Consider the following 20,550-nt stretch of genomic DNA (forward strand, 5'->3'; position numbering starts at 1 on the left):
TAGCAGAACCTTGGGTAGGAAATCTAGGGCAGGACAAACCCATGGAGGAAGGGGATAGGAGGGCTGGGGAACTTACCTGCTGCCTCAGTGTCTGGAGTAGTCTGTCCTTTCTCCCGGGGGTGACTGCCTTCTGACTGCTGTGGAGAGGAAGCTAGGGACGAGCCTGCAGAGCCATTACCATCTGACTCTGTGGGTGGCTACAAGAGGTAAGGCATGATTTAAGTGGTTTTGCCTTCCGGGTGCTACTTTGACAGACTCCCAAGTTTAAAAGGGATCCTGAAGACCACATGCCTATACTATAATCTTTGCCCCTGGACTTTAAGAAGCTTCTGATATTGTCCCCAACAGTAGCCTCACCTTTTAGAAAACTTCTTAGACTACTCAATTACCATTTACCTTCTTCCTTTGGCAATATGTGTCAAAGGCCTCCAATTCTTCTGACAATGTACCTAAAGGTCTCTTGCTGTCATTTCAGCTATAATTAACCTATTCAGAACCTAATTTTCTCTGAAAGTGTAGAGTTGCACACCTGATCCTTGGTTCATGATGTAACAGCATGTGTTAGACATCTCCAGAAATTCATTTAGAGATTGTCCTTTGGAGGATCTGGAGAACGGGTAGTGGGAAGTGGGTGCTATTGCCTGCTACATATAATGACAATAATGGGCAACATTTATGAAGACTGTACTATATTCATGATATCATTCTAAACTATAAATCCATTATCTCATTTTGTTGACCACAGTTCTATGCTATAGGCATTGTTATTGTCCGTGTTTTACAAGAGAGGAAAGTGAGGCTGAATAAGGTTAAGTAACTTTCCTTATACCCTGCAGTCACTAACTGGCAAAGCCATATTCAAACCCAGGACTGTCTAACTTCTGAGCTCTGCTACCTCCCAGAGAAGAAAGGGATAAAAAGTAACAAGACCCCTTTAATGCAAATTTTTTTCTTTTCAAACATCCAATCCTACTTCTTTCTAGCAGATGCCATACTGGCAAAATCAACATTTTTTGGATGATTTTTTAGTTTGTTCTATCAGTTGCAGATTCTGATGGGTTGTGAAGAAGTGAGACCTCAGAAGTCCTCCCTCTACCCCCAGCTCCTCAGTAGCTTGAGAGTGACCACAAGAATGGTGTGGAAGTGAGGAGGAAGAGAATTGGCTAAGGACATGTCCATACTAGTCTCTTCCTTCCTCTGCCCTCCCCAACTGCCAACCCAGTTCGCTTCAGGAAATCACCTGACAGTCACAGCCAGTGAGCTCTTTGTTTTCTCCTCTTTGCTGCACCTCCCCCACCAGCTCTCCAACCTTCCCCACTGTGTCCAGGCCTGCCCTAGTTCTTTCTGTCTCCAACTTCACCTGCAGGAGCAATTCCCTCAAGCGCTGCAGCTGGGACTCTAGTTGCTTGTTGTGGTCTTCAAGAATCTGCATGCGTGTCTCTAGGCGGCTCTTGTGCTGTCGGAGGATCCTGGCTTCAGCCAGAAGCTCCTCATTGCGGTGGTCCTGTGCAGTCTCAGTGGAGCCCTCAGTCAGGGTGGGGGCCTCAGCTGCCTCCTCATGCTGCCACTTCAGACGTCTCAGCTCTCCCTGGAGAATCCTGCCAGGGACAAAGAAGCTAATACCTATGGCTCTAACAGGCCCAACTAACTATTCAGATCTTAGATGTCCCCTCATTCCCAGGAGTGAGGAATCCCTGTGCTCTCTCAGCCCACTCCCCCACCCGAGCCATGCTCTGTTTGAATGGCAACATCCACTTCCTTTCCAGCACGTATGTCACTTACTCTGCTATCCTGAGACCTCAGAGCAGGGAGAGCTGACATTTCACATAAGAAATGTCTTAGGGCTTTGATGTGCTGCTGCACGGATTAATTGTGACCTTCAAATCAGGCAGAAACATGGTGTACAAATAAAAGAGGCATTAGGTCCAATGATTCACCTACTCCAGTTTGAGATTTTTGGAATCCGGGGGAAGACGTAACACAAACAAGAAATCACCCATCTTCTCTTCTCTCCATAGCCCTCCTGTTTAGCCCACTTTGAATGCCCATGCTGGGCCATCAAGGAGAAGGATTCCAAAGAGATAGCCTACTTTGGGGGACATCATGTTTTCAGCAACAGAACAAAATCACTGTGTGCCCAACAGTTCCCAGGGCCTGCTCCCTGCTGTTCTAATGCAGGGTTTCTCAAACTGTTCCCAGTGAGAAACCAGAGTTTTTTTTTCCCACTTAGTTAGCCCCACACACACCCACCAGAAGTTCAACAACTCAAATTAGTTTCTATCCTATTAAATATGATGGATCCACTGATGATGTGATTAGATGTCATGGTGATGTCAAATTGATAGAAAAGTTTCTAAAAGCTTACTTTCCATATTTATCTTTCCTGGACTGGTGACAAACACTTTGCACTCTGAGGAGCACTGTTCTAAAGAGTTTCCATTCCAAGTGACACGGATATCTCCAGGCAGATGGTTAGAAACACAGAAACTGAGCCCCTGGCCAAGGATCAGAATTTGCATTTTCCCAAGCTTCCCAAGTGACTCGTGTCCACGCCTCTGCTTGAGAAGTAATGCTCTAAGAGGTACCGCGCATTCTTCTTCACTCCCTTAAATTGACTTGAACCTTCCCCAGACCATTGCTGCCACCCCCACTTTATGAAGATTAATGTCATCCCTGTAATCTTCACTTTCTCTCTTCCAGTCCTCAACTGTTGTATGTAATGTCATAGTCCTCTGGAACAGTTTAACTAGGTGATAAATATCTCTTTCTACTTCCAGCACAGAAAGTTCTTTGAAAGCAGGGACATGTTATACTCTCCTCTGTACACTCTCCTCTGTATTCTGTTGGTATTTTCTCTGCTTGTATCTAGTAGGTGCTTGGAAAAATTGGGGTTACATTTAAAGGACTCAAATAAGTATTCTAAGAGCTAGCATTTATTGAACCCTAGCACATTGTGTGCCTGAGCTCATTTGGTCTTCACAGGTGACCCTGTTTCATATGATTATCATTATCCCCATTTTCAGAAGAAGAAATGGAGGATCACAGAATATAAGTAATTTGTTCAAGGTTACACAGCTAATATATGGAAGTGCCAGGACTTAAATTCAAGCCTTCGGCCTCTAGAACCCAAACTCATTTGTGCCATGGCCACACCCACCGGTTCTCATCTTCTAAGTGGGCCAGGATCTTCTCTAGTTCCCCCTTGCTTTCTGTGGCCATGCTGCACGGAGCCTGCTGTCCAAACGCTGCTTCCCTGTCTGTGATGGGGCTGGAGTGCCGCAACAGGTACTGGTCCTCATCTCTGCATGGGTGTGGGGAGAAGAAAGGAGGTAGCCAAGTGTTGGACAGAGAAACAGCTCCCAGCTCAGACCACAGGAGATGCGTGCTAAAGGATTCACTTTTAAGTCACATACAGAGAAAAATGCCACAAGTTCAGGCTTGGGAGGGATGTAAGTGTTCAAAGGTGGTAGTGGCTGTGGTTTGGGATACTGAGAGATTTCCAGGATGCTGGGGTTTCTGGGTTCTATAGCTCACTAGTGTTATTTTCCCCCTCTACCCAACCTTGCTTACTCACTTCCCAGAGGAATCTAAGTCCCAGCCAGGACCAGACTGATCCATGTAGCCAGGTGCTCCTAGGCCATCTGAGCAGGCCAGGGACCTCCTTAGAGATGCCTTCCCTGGGCTACAGCACCAGGGAGTCTCTTTGGCCATACTTCAGTCAAGCTGGTGTGGCACAAGATGGGGCTTTGGTATCTGAGCACAATAGCTCCTTTCTGCAACTTTAGATGAGGACATATCCTTTATCCCTCAAAGTTGGGCATCAAAAGCCTGGGCGGATGGCATTCCCCAGCTCAGCTGAGGGAAAGACTGGTTCTCTTACTAAACATGGTGCCCAGGAAGCAGCCTGCCTTCTTTAGGGAGTCAGTTACCCTAACCATCATACTCCCATCCCCTCGAGGCTATACTCTTCCCAAATAATGATAGAAGGATCCCAAGGAGAACTATTTCTGGAAAATTAACAGCTATGAAAACTCACATGCTGTCATCTGGTGACAGGCTGTCATTAAAGAAGGAACAATTCTGACTTTCCATCTCAGCAAGCCTGGAAAGAAAGAGAAGAAACAGGAGGGAAACAGGCTATGGGGCCTGTTTCATCTCAAGCACTCCAATCCCACAATAGGATCACTGGCATTGGGAGCTTCCTCAACACCTCCCACCCCCACCAAGTGTTGAGCCTTGCTGGCCTCTGCTAATCCTACTGTGCACATTGCTTGGCCCTGACTCAATTCTCCTTCTCCTGACTGAAAACTCCTTGCTCTTGGACTTCCTACGACCCTCTTCATCCAACCCCCCAAAACCCTGCTGGTACCTGCTGGCAAAATGCTCAATGCGAGAGTGTGTGTCAGCATGTGGCAACATCGGGGAAGAAGCTGGCCTGGAAAAAAGCAACAGAAACTCAGAGGACCAAAGAACTGGGCAGCTGCACAACCTGTGTTCTCAGCTCCTCTACCACCTCCATCTCCCACACTGTGGAGATGGGCAAGAGCTGACAGTAACAAGATACAGAGACGATTCTGGTCTATTTCTCAGGCCAGAGTCTCAGTCAGACCCAAGCTGAACTGCCCTGTGGCTGGTGGGATTTACCCTGGAATGCTTCCCTAGCCCACCTGGGACTCAGCCCCGTCACAGCACGTACAGAGGCTCACCAAGCCACCCGCAGCCCCTGCTCAGCCACTGGTACTCACGTTTCACTGCAGTCAGCCTCCAGCACTGATTGCACAGGCAGATAACCTCGCTGAGGGTGTTTGCTGAAGTAATGCTTTGAGCGGAATTTGTTCTTTAAGGTTGTAGCAAAGTCCCTCATGTTCTCACTGGATGTAGTCTGGGGGGATACAGGACAGAGGGACTCATCCCAGTGGCTTCCAGATATTCTGAGAAGTTGTGGCTGCTTCCACAAGAGCAGAGAGTGTGACTGGTACCCCACTCTTTCTTTTGTGGTACTGGGAATTGAACCCAGGGCCTTGCACTTGCTAGGCAAGTAGTCTACCACTTGAGTCACATCCCCAGCCCTTTTCTTTTGTGTTTTGTTTTTAAGATAGGGTCTCGCTAACTCTGCCTTGATTGGCCTCAAATTTGTGATCCTCCTGCTTCCACATCCCTAAAAGCTGGGATTACAGAAATGAACCACCACACCCAGCTTGATACACCACTCTTATTCAAACCTATCACACTCTGCTCCTAGAAAAAGGTCTAAAAGGATTCATGCCGAACTCTGAACACTGGTTGTCTCTGGAATATTGGACTGCAGGAGTGGAAGCCAGGGTGAGAAATGAGGTAGATAAACTTTCATTTTATACTTGAAAATTGCTATCTGTGCAATTTGAATCTTTTACAATGAGCATTTATTTGTTAATTTTTAAAGTATCTTTTCCATAAATTCTAAGAATGTAGAAGATGAATAGAAGGCAGTGGATTAACAGCTTACCATCTCCAACCAGTGTTCTGTGTTTGACTTTTATAATTCTTTCTTTAAAAATCATAATAAAGGGAAAGTAAAGGGCATGGCCCCTGCTCCCACTGGGTCATTTGTGTTCTTATTCCAACAGAATTTGAAGAAGAGATGAAAGTGTGGAAAGATGGACTGTGGGGAAATGGGTTGAAAGACGGGAGGTGAGAGCGAGCCAGGGTGGAGGGACCTGGGGATGTGCTTGGGTGGGAGACTCTGTGGGGACAGAACAGGATAAAGAAATTTAGAGAGTATTGTCAGCTCATGAAGCTACACATTGAGCCATTTCTTTTTGGTGATACTGGGATTTGAACGCAGGGCCTTGCACCTGTGAGGCACGTGCTCTGCCACTTGATCCATGTTCCCAGCGCTGACCTAAGTCTTAAACACAGTACTAGAACAATTCTGTGGCTGGATTTCAGGGATTCTGATCAACCTGGGCTCCAGTGGCTGTGAAGGACACAGCTGACAGTGAAAACCAAGTGGAATTTGTAGGCCCAGCTGAAGAACATATCTCTTTTCCCCCTCCCTGACAGATAACTAATTTGAGCTCAGACTTTGGTATTGAATAGAAGGGGTAGAAACAATGATGAAGTAGCAGGGAAAAATGAGGCAATGCACTACAGGAACAATACAGGAAACCAACCAGGAAAAACTCAAGTGAGCAAGGGAAAGTGTCCCTGGAACTGTCTGCTCTGTTCCTTTTCCAAGACTTTTCTCTGCAGCAAAACAGTGCCCTTTAAGGAATAAGAGCATCCTGGGCCAAATGTGGCCCTGGACTGGGAGAAGCTCTGGTAGAAGAATAGAGAGGCCTGAATCCCCCAAACTGGTGAATCATCAAGACCATTTGAAAATGTTCCCCCTAGGAGTGCAGAATACAGAGAGCCAACACTGTGGATCAAAGCCTAGTGCCTGACAGCTGCCTGCCCTGCCCAGCCCAGAGGCTCCGTACCGGCGTGTAATACTCCATGATGGGGTAATGCAGCTTGTTGCCTTTGCTGGCCCTGCCTGTCAAGAAGCAGGTCTGGCAGATATCCACGTTAAATTGTTTCAGACTCCGGTACCTTGTGGAGAAGAGACATGGTAGGAAAGATAATCCAATATGCCATAGTGACCTCACCTATTCCTCTTGACATCCAAATATATACACAAAATAGAAGTGAGTGAAGCATGGAGTCATGACATGCTCAACCTCCTGTGCATGGCAGTGGCTGAACCCTCAACAAGCTTAGTTTTCAGGAAGTGTGAGAAAAAACAATGCTTAACAACCTTTTTAAAGGCAGGGGTTGGGGTAGGGGTGAGGAGTATGGGTAAAGATATCATTGTGATAGTTTTCTAAATAAGGGTAGCACAAGAGGGTCCACATTCCTGGGTATCTTAGAGAAGTTAGACTTCCAGTATAAAGGAAGCTTATTTTACTACCTCTGGTTAGATTAGCTAAAAATTATTTCCAAAGGTTCTTTTGTAATAACAATTCTATTTTTACAGAAGTATAGAACAATCCTTCAGATATACTTCCAAAGCCTGGCTAAACTGCCCAGACCTAGTAGCATAGAAAAGTGAAATGCCTAGACTCAGAGACGTCAGATAATCCAAAATTTGGTTATGGATCTACCACTAACTAGCTGTGTGAACTTGGGCAAGTCATAGCCCACCTCTGTGCCTCATTTGCTTATCTAATAAAAAGCAGGGTGTTTGTAGGGGTAGTTGTATGTTAGGGTTCTAAAAACTGAAAATGTTGAGTGTTTTATGATAAAAGACAAATTCAGGATATGGTCATCCCTGTGGAGGAAGGTGAAAGAATTAATCAGGGAGGCTTCAAATGTATTGTAATAATGTTATATTCTTTAAGCTTGGTTGTGGGTACACACTACAGCGTGCTGGAGCGAATTCCTACTGGCTGTCAAGAGTTGGTTGTTAAAATTTTCAAGGATTTTCTGAGCTAGTTGTAAAACACAGGAATTATTTACTAATTAAATTATAAAAGCTCAAAATTAAATAAATGATATTGTAAAGGTAAATAAATATTCAAAACTCATATCTTCCAAATTTCTTTACTGTTATCTATGCTCTTGAGATTATGTCTATTTACTGGTTGAGGATCTTTATTTGAGATGCTTGAGAGCAGAAAAGTTTCAGATTTTGGAGTTTTTAGTATTTTGGCATATTTGCACAAACTTTGTTGGTTGAGCATCCCTGATTTCTGATTTTTGGATTAGGAAAACTCAACTTATATCTGCATGGTATAAATACTGTAAATATTTGTGCATCTCTGTTCAGGGATGTCCTGTAGGTGACCTGATATTGATCAGGCTTCTTTTTTTCTTTCTGGGGAGTTGATTGTGGGACATTTGCTGACACACCATTTGGTGCATAGGTATTCTTATAGTATTCACTGTACATTTTTGTAGACCTATTCTACTTAATGTTACAACTAAAACAAAAAATTCATCATTTCTAATTTTATAAAAAGGTAAACATTCTTCAGTAGAAAGGATTACAACAATATATACCAATACACAAAAGATTTGCCATAAATATATAATGATTTTTAATGCACCATTTGGAATATCCGATTTGTATGTCTCATGACATATCTTTGAAGATTATCACCCCAGCGGGTATTGTTTTCCCTACCTGAACCCCTTAATGGGGCACTGCCTACAAATAGAGCACTTCGTTTGATGCTTCACTTGCTCAGCAATAGTGACCCGATGCAGAACAGCGAGCCATACCATGGACTGGGGCTCCAAGTTGACCCATTCCAGGAACTGGGAAGCTTCAATGACTGGCTTCCCAGTGCTCTAGAGAAACAAGAAGTCCCATGGAAATGACTGAGGCCCAAAGTATCTTGTCCCTAGAGTGGTAACAATCAGAGAAGCAGGGGAACCAGAATGGCTTGGGTTGGCCCATTCTCCAGAGGTGTCCATCTTCTGCCCTGTCTTAGTTGAGCTGGCACCCTCCCTGACAGCATTCAGAGAACATAGAGTCCAGAGTACCCTAGGCCCTGGTGTCCCCTCCCAACAAACCCTCTTACATTTGAGCACTTCATACCCAAGCATAGATTTTGGTCCTTCTTCCCTTCCTCCCACCCTCCTTCCCATCTCATGTCCCTCCCTCGTTCCCTCTGCAGTTCCATACTCACAAAACGAAAGCAGCTACGGACACTGGGCTCCACATTGCTGCCCCCAAAGGCTGCCACTTCACCCAGCTGACGGGGCACCTGAATGGCCTCATGAAGCAGGACACCGAGGTGGCGTTGGTCACACTGACTGCCTGAGTTGGCCACTTGGCTGAAGAGGTCTGTTGGGCCCACCATCAAGAATGGCCAACCCAAATGGACGAATTGCCAGAGAATAGAATTGGAGAAAAACAGAAAAAGAAGACAGGGAAAGAACTCATTCACTGAGCTAATGATTTTTTTCAGGTACTGGGAATAGAAAAGAGGACCACTGAGCTATATCCTCAGCCATCTTTTTAATTGTATTTTTGAGACAAGGTCTAGATAAGTTGCCCAGGCTGGCTGTGAACTTGTAATCCTTCTGTTTCAGTCTCTTGATATAGAGCACTCTCTTGAGTTCCTGGGACAGCAGGAAGAAAGGAGGGAGGGAGAGAGAGAGAGAGACAGAGAGACAGAGAGAGCCTGCACTCTGGGTGTAACATCAGTGCCAGATACAAATGACACTGCTGGGGAAAAAAGATTCCTCAAGAAACAAGATGAGGAGCTATGGGGCAGGGTGCCTGAGGCTTCCATACACTCAGGAGAGGGTAGCTTCATGCAGCTCATGTAGAATGATACTATAATTTCTCAATTGTCCACACAAATGGAAGGAAGCACTGGTGTGGGTAATTCAAAAAGATGAGCTAATTTAAAGCATCTGGTCATCTAAAAGTGACCTCTAAGTACTTGTGGAATATGGTATGGTACTTATATTTGAATATGTACTGTATTGGTCCTTCTAGGACATCTTCAATCCCAGACCAACCTTAGTAAACTTCCTCCAGAAATTATTGTCTGTCTGCTTCATACCTCACCTAAGGCCGAGAAAATATACAGAAGCAGAAAGCAAAACATCTGGATTGGCGTTCTGGATCCATTTCTGAATAGCTGTAGAATCTTGTGCAAATCATGAACCTCTCCACGTGGCACTTTCCTTACTTGAAAACTGAAGCTAAATAACTACTGTACACCCCATCTTAAAAGAATATTAGACAAAATAAATATATCACAACCTTGAGCATGCTTGGAAATGTTCCCTTCCCTGTAAAGTTTTCCCAGACCACTGTCATCGCTCTTCTGTGATGTACTATAGCACATTTCCTTAGTCATTTGGATTAGACTCATTAGTACTTTTTAAAAATGTTTTCTAATGTCGCAGGCACAGCCAACCAGAATGCTGCTTTCTACATACCTAATTAGCATAGAGATTGAGCAATGCCCCAAAGAAAATGGATAAAAACCTCGGACAGTCACTTCTTGGGCATCCTCACTTGGGATCCCTTCCCACCTCTGGGAGCTCTACTCTTTGCTACTTTTCTATCTCAATAAACTCTCCCGCTTTACTCACACACACAAAAATGTTTTCTGTGTTCTTCTGTCTCCTCCTCTAGGCTGAAAACTACTTGAAGCATGGGGCACATCTAATTTAACCTAGCATTCACCCCATTTAGTAGAGAAGTCAACACACATTAGAACTCAATAGCTAATAAAGCTGTTACAGAAAAGTTCAAAATGCTGAACACAAGATGAATGAGAGAATGGAAAGCAAACATACCATAAACCATAGAGGTTGAAAACCACAAAAGTAAATACTTTATACCCTCCCAGAGAATATTATATTATATTACAATATTATTGCTCCCTGACCATGTAATGACAGGAGAAATCTCCAAGAAGAATGTGTGATATGATTTGAACTTAAGACTTGGAGAGGGCTAAGCCTGATAGGCCTTGAGGTGTAGAAAGAGAAAAACAGGTCCTTCGGTACCCCAGGAAGTCAATGCAGATCCTAAGTACTTGCCTCTGATCAGATGAAACCAACACCCCCAGAACGACAGTGGGAATAATAAGTTGTAGGCCACTGGCTGTCATGCACTCTTCGCAATAGTCAGGACCAAGAAGCACCATAAGGTGGCGCAAGTCCCCCTCTGCTACGTTATAGCATCTGTCTTCTGCTTATCTAATCCCCTTCCTCTTCCCTGCAACACCTGTCCCCTGGCTCAGACTCTGGAGTTGTACTCACACTGAAGTTTTTCCTTCACTTCTGTGCCACACAGGCACGCAATGCCGGTCTTAAAGGATAATGCCCGCATCTTTCCACTGCGACCACTAGGTTTAAAAGAAGAGACTGAGAATGTGAATATGTGTAGAGGGTTAACATCTCGGCAGTCATTTTCTTCACTGAGTTGACCCCCCGCAGGACTCCGGCCAGTTATGTCCCAAGGTGAGCTGGGTCCAAGTTCACCATGGGAGCAAATCCTTCCCACCAAGGCCACGGGAGTTGTCCCATTGAATTTATCCTGGAAGTTGTCAGAACCAAAAGTTTTTACCTATCAAAAACATTGAGCAGCCAGTTGAGGCTCATATCTACACATAGTGGCACGTTGACCAGAATGCCTCTTTCTTCTTCCAGTCGTTCATACAAGGCAGTCAGGCAGTGAATGACCTCCACCACGTCCATCACATGCTCACTGGCCTGCAGATCGTGCTCATTGAAGATCTCCAGGGCTGTAGTTAAAGTTACCAGATCCACTAAAAAGGAAATGAGAGAAGAAACGAATATAACCAAAAGTAGAATCCCAGGGATTTGACAAAGAGATAAGGCCACCAGCATCCCCAAATTAGACTCAATTTCCAAACCAACAATTTACAAATATGGTATAAGTTTGTCCTTTACCAAGACCCTCAGCCTAAGGAAGGGAAAGGCAGCAAAAAGTCCCCCAAATTACCCAATTGTTCTTTGACATCAGTTTTGAGAAGATGTTGACATGTGAATAAACTCACCTTCCACATTGTATTGACCCCAGTGGATCATATCCCATTGTAAGTTTCTCTGTTATATAAGTTTTAACCATAAATAGATCTGTCCATGAACCTTGTTTTGAGAACTTAGATACTGGCTGGAAAGCTCAGGTATGGTTAGGTTAATGTGACATACATCAGAAGGGCATTTTTAATTAGTTCCAATGCTAAATCAGCCTAGCCAGATGTGCCTGGACCAGAAAGTATAAATGAACAGGGCCCTTGAGAAAGGACAATACACCTGCAGCCATGCTGACCCCCCAACCACTGACATTTACTTCAACAGTTCTACTGCTACATCCAATAATCCCAAGAGGACAAAGCATGAGCTGGGATATTTCCTACCACGAAGCAGTTGCTTTATTACCCATGTTGAGCAGGGAAAAGAGACAAGGTGTTGGATAGCTGTGAGGTTAATTTAGAAACAAATCGGTGCTTTGAGGTGAATGAAAGAAACTTAGAAAGAGCAGGTGTATACAGGCAGCATTTCCCAACCTTTGAAGAGCTCCCACAAAACCAATCAACAACCCTGACCAAGCTAGAATGCCAGTGGGCAAAAGCAGATGGGTCAGAAACAGGAGGATGGGAGTGCAAGCCAGAGGGAAGCGCAGCGGGAGACATACGGCGCAGGGCCTTCTGCACTCTACGGAGCTTCATGGCAGTGCGGTAAGCTGAGAACTTAATGTTGTTCAGATCAGCTGCAAAGAATGGAAAGAGACCGACTCAGATTAGGGAAATGCAAATTAGAACCACAAGATACCATTTTACACCCACCAGATTGACAAAAAATAGAAGTCTGACAGTAGCAGGTGTCAACTGGATGTGTATGAGCTGCCAGTGGAAGTGTGAACTAATATAATCATCTTGAAAAACAACTTGGGATCACCTAGGAAAATGGAACATTCGGGTATCCTACCACCTAGCCAGCTATACAACCCACAGTGGTAATTTGCAAACATTTTTTGATCAAGACTCATAGTAAGAAATTCGTTTTATATCATGACCCAGTCTACATATACACATTTCAGAAAGTGATTCTTTGCTAGATTCAATAACAAAAAAACCATAAAATTAATATCAAATCTGACTCTTGTTAAAGGTCTGTTGCACATTGATATTTCCTAGTCTATTTCAGTTTGGTTTTTTTTAAAGCTTGTCACAACACACTGAGATGATGTTATGACCTGCGACTAAAATCGTGCCCTGTAGAAACCCTTGATCACATGCACCAGAAGGCATGCACCAGAACTCCTCAACAGTATTGTTCTTTTGAGCCCCAAACTAGCATCCCATGTGTCCATCAACAATAGAATGGATGAAGAAACTGTTTATCCAATGGTATGCTCTACAGCAGTGAAAATGAACTATGGTCACATGCATCAACATGGATAAAATTTGCAAAATAATGGTGAGTTTCTCTTTGTAGAATAAGATAAGGCACACAAGCTTCACAGCCACTATAGCATGGACAGTATCTTTCAAAGCAGATTAGGCTTCACATCTACTAGTATATTTCCCTAATGTGATGATAAAATGGTCTGAGGGGAATTCTGGAGCCTCCAATTGAGGAAAGTGCAGGGGAGAAAGGAAGGCTTTGGAGAAGGCCTTAAGAGAAAGGATAGGCACTCATTTCCAACCCATGTGCTTCCTGAGATTCCCTTCTGCTCCTTTCTTTAAACCATTTTACTGAGGTATAACTCACAGTCAGAAAGCTGTACAGATTTAATGTATACAACCTGGAGAATTTGTAGAGAAGTATACACCACGAGACCATCACTACAATCTATGTCATAAACCCATCCAACACCTCCAGCAGTTTCTTCCCATCTTCTTACTTGTTATGATTATTATTTCTGTGTGGATGATATGAACCTTTAGTGTAAGATCTACCTTTCAGTAAAATTTTAAGTATAAAAACAGTACTGTTGGTCAGGCATGGTGGTACACGCCTGTAATCCCAGCTACTCAGGAGGCAGAGATTGGGAGGATCATGGTTCGAGCCCAGTCCAGGGAAGAAGTTAGTGAGGCCCCATATCAACCAATAAGTTGGGTATGGTTGTATGCACCTGTGATCTCAGCTATGTGGGAGGCCATAGGTAGATGGATTGTAGTCCAGGCTGGCCTTGGGCAGAAAATGTGAGATCCTATCTGAAAAATACTTAAAAGCAAAAAGGGCTGAAGTGGTAGAATGGGTGCAAGGCCTTGAATTCAAACTCCAGTACTTCAAAAACAAATCCCAAACTCAAACCAAACCAAACCAGCATTAAGTATGAGTGCTGTGCTGTAAGGTAGAACTCTAGGACTTATTCATCTGTATAATTGAAACTTTGTAGCCTTTAACCAGGCTCCTGCAGCTCACACCTACAATCCTAGCTACTCAGGAGGCAGAGATCCAAGAGGATAATGGTTCAAAGCCAGCCCCAGGTAAATAGTTGTGAGACTGCCTCCATCTTGAAAAAAATCACAAAAGAGGGATGGTAGAGTGACTCAAGTGGTAGAGTGCTTGCCTAGCAAGCATGACACCCTGAGTTCAAACCCCAGTGCAGCCAAAAAAAACCTTTGGAGCCTTTGAAGAATATCTCCCCATTTTCTCCTCCCACTAGCCCTTGACAACCACCATTCTACTCTCTGGTTCCACGAATTTAGCTATTTTAGATTCCTTATCTAAGTGGGAGCATGCAGTATTTGCCTTTCTGTGCTTATTTCACTTAGCATAATGTTCTGTCCTTCAGGTTCATCCACGTTGTCACAAATGTTGTGTTTTTAAGGCTAACGAGTATTTCACTGTGTATTTATAACATATTTTCTTCATTCATTCATTTATTGAGGGACATTATATGACAAAGGCAACTGTACAGATCCCCACCCTATATAGGAACCCCACATTCTTACCTAGAGTTTGATATAACTCAGTCATCTTGGGATGGTCCCAGCATGTGGTCTGAGCCTGGTGGCTACAAACAACAGCATCAGTAGTACCAACACCCAAACCCTCACCCAGCCCCATGTGTGTACACTAATTGGTTGGATGCAAGAAGCCACAGGATGCAAGGGTGAACTCTGAAGATCCCGAAGCACAAAAGTTCACCTTTATTCAGGTAGAATCTTGAGTTCCCAAGATGAGTAGGAAGAAAAACTGGACTGGATGAAGGAATCCCAATGAACAAAAAGTGACAGGGATAGGTAGCAAAAAGACAGGCAAGGGATAGGGTAGGCAAGTGACTGACCCACTTCTGATTCTGATTACTCACTTGATGTAGTAGGGAACTTTATTGGGTGAAATTGCTCTTTCCCAGGGAACCTGGACAGAGGCTAGTAAGGAGAAAAGAAACAAAGTTGGCAGTGAACATGCTTCTGGCCTCCTGGCCATTCCCCTCTCCATCCTCCCAAAAAGGTAGTCAAGTCTCAAAGGAGATAGCTGACCCTCACTGCCAGTTTTTAACAGCCCTTGAAGGTGGGATAAACACTTCTAATAAACACACTGCTCTCTCTCTGATGTTAGATCAAGGGAAAGGGAAGAGCTTGTCACTCATGCTCTGACATGTGAGAGACATGGCTAGAGTATGAACAGAAATATTTGGCCTTGGCCACCCTAACATTCTTCTCTCTGAGTAGGCTGCCATTTCTACCTATTCAGCTGCAGGGAGTTGGATTCCTCCTATGGATATGAAGTATACTTTGCTCATGGTGCTGGAAGCCCTTCCCCTAGAGGCCAACCTTTTTAGCCCTATGGGACAAAGAGGACTGGTATTGCCTATTCCTGTCTCACGAGGAACTCTGAAAACTCATGCCTCTCTCAGTCCTATGTCTTTATCTTCCAGGAGAGGCTCATGTTACCTGGCTAACCTGCTCACTGCAGTTCCCTTGAGTACAAGAACCCTCTGCAGGTAAGCTTCATGCTACTGATTATAATAGCAATAATGTTACCTATGGTTAACATTTATTGAGGGCCTACTAAGTGCCAGATACTATGCTGATGCTTTTTGTGCATATCTAATTTTCCTTTCTGTATAATCTCACCATCTCCACTGCCAACCCCTTGTCTGAACCATCACTTTGCACCTGGATTATTGCAATGTGTCTCTAACAGTTCTCCCAGCTCCCACTCTTGCCCCCAACAATCTGTTCTTAATACTACATTGAAACATACATCATACCATCTTTCACCTCAAATCCTGTCAAATGTTTTGTTTTCTATTTGGAAGAAAATCTGAAGTTCTTACTTTCACCTGCAAGACCCTGTGTGCTCTGGCCGCCCTGCTCTTCCTCTCTTTGCTCTCTTTTACCTGGGCCTCCTTGCTGGTCCTCAGCATGCCCTGCTATAAGGAGCTGGAATTGTTGCCTGGAATGCTCTTTTCTCTGCATTTCTTTCACTTCTTGTAGGCCTCTGTTCAATTGTAACCCTCCTTGTGAAGCCTCTGCAACACCTCCTCCCTTTAAATACAGATATCTCTATGTGTGCCTTCCTGGCTTTATTTTTTCCACAGCACTTGTCACCAATTGACCTTACGCATATTTTACTTGTTTATAATGACTTCTTCCATAGAATGTAATCTGTCCAAGTCTAAGGATTTCTGTCTGTTTTATTCACTGATTTGTCTCCAGTGCCTAAAAAATACCTGGCTACAATAAATATTGTTGAACAAATAGTTCTTTGATTCCCACAACCTGATGAGCTAGGTACTATTTCTCCCCCACCTCTACCCCCTCAATTTTTCCCCTCAGTGGGAGAATTGAGATTCAAAAGGTCATGCTATTTTTTTCAAGTTTGCACAGCTATGCAGTTGAGGCACAGGGATTCAGCCCCAGATCTCTGACTGGGGAGCCTGTTCTTTACACCACTCCATTGCACTGCTTTATCTTACTGCTTCTCGGATGTCAAGGTACACTGAGCTCCCACTAGGCCCCCAGGGGATAACAGCAGATTCTCTTAGAAGGTGGCTGAGGTTCTGCTAAGCGAAGTTCAGTTTGGCTCACGTACAGGAGAGGAAGTGCTGGGACCCGGGTCCAAAGTCCCGGTGGGCATCCTGGAGCTGTTTAAGCCTCTCACCAACTGAAACCTGTGGAAAGAACAGGTATGAAGGCAGTGGGTTCACTCTAGCTATTTCATGTAGATGCTTCTGGAAATCTCTATGAGCTCTCTCATAAGCTCATGTTCCACCCCCCCCAACACAGTACTCTACTCCTAGCCCTTCCTCAGCAGTCCCAAAGGTCAGACACGAGCCTTCTTAACTCCGGTCCCTCTTCCCCTGCCCCTGTCTACGCTGAGTGCCCAAATCTAGGCAGGCACTCTACCACTTGAGCCATACTGCCAGCCCTTGAGTGCTCAAATCTAGATAAGCCCTTTACTTCTTCAATGCAATCAGTTCCTGCAGCTTAGAGGTCGAGAACCCTGTTCCCCAACCCCACATTCTCTACTGTGCTTGTTCCATGTAGGTTTCATTTCAATACTCCTTTATTTCTTTTGGGCCCGAAGAAGTTTTCCTCCAGCCTAGTTATATTGAAGTGCCTTCTCATGGCTCACTCCAGGCTGCTCTTCTACCTGGAGCTGTTTCCACCGGATGTTGACCTGCTCCAAAGCCCGTGAATTCTCCATTGATAAGTGCACATCAGAAATAGCCAGTTGGTGGGTCAGATCATTCACCAACTTCACTCCATCTTCCATGGGGGAGAGATCTTCTTTGAACAGCTGGAGAACCAGGATCCAAGTGCCACCGCAGACAGAAAGGAGGAAAGAGGACCCATTAGTCATTCACCTCAACAACACAAGACTAAGGTGTGGGTGGCCACTGTCCTTATCCTCTTCTCCTCATCTCAGAAAACCAGGAAAGAGGAGGCAGTAGAAGAACAGAGGGGACTGTAGACAAACCATCCCCAAATCTAGCACATAAACTAAGAGAGGCTCAGTTGTAGTTTAGGCTAACTACAGCAGAACTGGAGTCTCAGCAGAAGGAACATTGTCAGGTCTCAGCGGGGATTGTAGCCAGGGCAGAGACCTGCATACCTTAATAGCCTGGATGTGCTCTGGGAGTGAATCAATGAAGAGATCCCCAATGGGCTCCCAGGTGGCTCGGACTCCCTCAGCTTGGGTCAGAGTAGTGCTCAGTTCCTCCATTGCCCCTTGGATCTCCAACAACTGTTCCAGAGTGCGCTCAATGTGGCGGTGCTGGTCCACACAGCGGGCTGTCAGTTTCTCCCATAGTTCACTGGCCACTGTTGCCTGCTTCCACACAAAGCGGCTAAGATTCTGGATCCGCTGTCTGGGGGAGGTATCTGCAAGTGCAGGTAGGAAGCCAGGTCAAGCTATCCAGGTGGGGACAGCCCAGGAAAAGGCAGAAACAAAGACATCTCTTTGCAAAACGTGTGTGTATGTGTGTGTGTGTGTGTGTGTGTGTGTGTGCGCATAGGTGTATGCTTGTTTGTGTATACATTCATACTCACATGAATATATATTTTTCCATGGTTGAGCTCCTTTTGCATGTTCAGTTTTTTAATTAAACTGTTAATTTTGAGATTATTATAGATTCACATGCACTTGTAAGAATTAATACAGAGATCTCATGCATTTTTTATCCAAATAGTAATGTCTCATAAAACAATAGTACAACATCACAACAAGGATTTTGCCATTGATAAAACCCACCAATTCTGTTCAGAGTTCCCTAGTTTTACTTGTATGTATTTTGTGTATGTATACACATGCAAATTTAGTTCTATGCAATTTCATCACACATTGATTCATGTATCCACCATCACAGTCAAGAGACCATTTTGGTTTTTCCCACTTATTGCATTATGAGGGTTTCTTCATATTTTTTAAATGGCCAGGTTAATTGTAAAAAAATATTTCAAGAGGTATAATGAGGTGAATCATTAGAGTCCTAGTCACATGGTCCTGGAATTTTAGTATTACTGTCTACCGTTTACTTACATCCAGGGAAGGGAGATATTTCATGAAGTCCCAGCCCAGGAGAGATTGGTATAATGTGCCCAGCTTTTCTACCTCAGCTTCTCATTTTCAGGTGTCCTCTTTGTCCCTCAGACTTCCTCTTAGAAGAAAATTCAGAGCCTCAAAGCCCCAGGCTAACTGGAATTATCTTGCTTTGTCTTGAACTTGTTCTAAGGCCCATTGGGCAACAAATTAAGTACTAACTCTCTTATTGAGAGACTAGGCATAAACTGAGAAAGTAAGTCAACATAGAGCTCAATTAATGAAGGATTCTTTCCAGTCTATCTGGAAAAGAAGGGTTGCTGGGCCATCACTCAGACCTAGTTTCCATACATCCCACTCTGCTGCCTTATTTGAATCTAGACAGAGAGTACCCTTCTGTATCAAGTGAAAGGGCCAGAAGTCACCAGGGTCATAACCAACAAACCACAGTCAATTTTTCTCTCAAAGATTGTTACCTACCTTTTTTAGATTTTGAAATTGTTTTTTAGTTGCTAGTTGATAACTGCCATGCCACATGTTCCATTATATTGGAATAAAGCAGAATATTTTTTAAAGGCTGTACTGCTACTTTGTTGAGATGGTTCAGTTTATTTTTCACAATGCTCCAGAGAGACATATACAACTTTAGGCCACATGCTGGTGACTCTTGCTTTAGACTCTGCTCTCTTTGCTTTTTCTTACAATTATGAATCTTACATCTCTCCAACTTTGAACTCATAGGAGGAAGCTATTTTTTTCCAATAATAGCTGAGAAAACTAGCTTTGGGAAGACAGGAAGGTGTTCATTTAGTGGTGTAATGCTCAAGAAGGAGAAGTGGAAGACCACCTACCTTTGCTCTCAGAATGAGGCTCCTCTAGTTCCTCAAATGGGTGCTGGGACAGGAAGGCCTGAGCTGACTCCAGAACAGAGTAGATATAGGGGCCACGAGACTTGACTTCTTCCATAAAGGCCTGGGAAGTTTAGCAGTATGGTCAACAAGAAAGGAAAGTCTTTCAATCACTTCAAATTCCAACCTGCAATTAATAACCTTTCTTCTCAGTGCAACTTGATCTCTTGGCATTCCCAGGTATCTTGGGCTTATCCAGAAAAAAAGAGGTAAGCAGAAGAATAACACTAATGCTGGAAGGGTATGAAATGAGTCTGGCTGTGTCACCGGGTAGAGAGAAATGTGGGGGGATCTTGGTTTTCTGGAAGTCTCAAAAAGTCCCTTGTAAAGGGCTTAGGAAAATTTCAAAGCAGCATGGGCAGGATTTCTATTAAGATTTTAATTAAAATTTTTGTGAAATACACACAGAGTACACAACTCAAAACTGTACAGCTTGATGAATTTCCATAGAGAGATTCCATCTGTGTAACCAGTACTAAAATCTAAGCAGAAGTCTACCAGCATTCCCGAAGGCTTCCTGGTGGCCCCTTACAAAGGTCACTATCTCATCCTTTCCCCTCTACAATACTGACTTGTAATATTACCAATTAGTTTCGCTTGGCTTTGAACCTTATATAAGTGGAACCATCCAGTGTGTACTCATTTTGTATCTGGCTTTTTCCATTCAACATATTGCTGTAAGTTTTATCTATGCCATAGCATGCAGTTATAGTTTGTTTTCCTGTTGTATTATATTCCATTCTGTACTCATTTTTAAGAAATATTTATTGTTATCTTCTGATTGTAGAGATACTATGTCACAGAAATGTTAAAAATTTCAGAAAAGTATAAAAAACAAAATTAAAAAGAGAATTCCAATTTCATCAACTAAAGTTAACCACTGCTAACATTTTGATATAGTTCCCTCCTATGTTGTTACATGTATGTATGCATGCATCTCTATATATTATAAACAATTGAGATACAGCTGCATATAGTTTTGTATCCTGCATGTTTCACTTAACATCATATTATGTTCATTTCCCCATGTCCCCATTAAATATTAAAGCAGGGTTTAAAATAGGATAGAAAGACTTGACCTATTCTCTGGAGTGCTAAGCACAGGCTAGAAGAACCGGATGCAGTCTTGTATTGCTTTAGGTGTATAGCTGAGGGCCTGTCTATCAGGTTATTGTGGAAGGGA

The 20,550-nt window shown here is 43.7% G+C and overlaps 1 protein-coding gene across 4 annotated transcripts in view; it reads right to left on the bottom strand.

Moving 5' to 3' along the window:
• The window catches only part of Drp2 (dystrophin related protein 2), a 45,623-nt gene that overhangs the window by 4,619 nt on the left and 20,454 nt on the right, over positions 1 to 20,550 (bottom strand). For all 4 annotated transcript variants that reach the window (XM_074062313.1, XM_074062312.1, XM_074062311.1 and 1 more), the window contains 18 exons: positions 19,311 to 19,431; positions 17,533 to 17,801; positions 17,071 to 17,217; positions 16,510 to 16,588; positions 14,780 to 14,840; positions 14,421 to 14,482; positions 12,152 to 12,226; positions 11,057 to 11,258; positions 10,750 to 10,835; positions 8,652 to 8,809; positions 8,144 to 8,310; positions 6,459 to 6,570; positions 4,746 to 4,882; positions 4,370 to 4,435; positions 4,037 to 4,102; positions 3,158 to 3,301; positions 1,361 to 1,598; positions 77 to 197 (listed from right to left, as the gene is read on the bottom strand). In XM_074062313.1, the coding sequence (XP_073918414.1) occupies positions 77 to 197; positions 1,361 to 1,598; positions 3,158 to 3,301; positions 4,037 to 4,102; positions 4,370 to 4,435; positions 4,746 to 4,882; positions 6,459 to 6,570; positions 8,144 to 8,310; positions 8,652 to 8,809; positions 10,750 to 10,835; positions 11,057 to 11,258; positions 12,152 to 12,226; positions 14,421 to 14,482; positions 14,780 to 14,840; positions 16,510 to 16,588; positions 17,071 to 17,217; positions 17,533 to 17,801; positions 19,311 to 19,431 (2,311 nt within the window). The remainder of the gene's footprint in view (positions 1 to 76; positions 198 to 1,360; positions 1,599 to 3,157; positions 3,302 to 4,036; positions 4,103 to 4,369; positions 4,436 to 4,745; positions 4,883 to 6,458; positions 6,571 to 8,143; positions 8,311 to 8,651; positions 8,810 to 10,749; positions 10,836 to 11,056; positions 11,259 to 12,151; positions 12,227 to 14,420; positions 14,483 to 14,779; positions 14,841 to 16,509; positions 16,589 to 17,070; positions 17,218 to 17,532; positions 17,802 to 19,310; positions 19,432 to 20,550) is intronic.

The sequence above is a fragment of the Castor canadensis genome, chromosome X (genome assembly GCF_047511655.1).
Source record: "Castor canadensis chromosome X, mCasCan1.hap1v2, whole genome shotgun sequence".
Classification (NCBI taxonomy): Eukaryota; Metazoa; Chordata; class Mammalia; order Rodentia; family Castoridae; genus Castor; species Castor canadensis.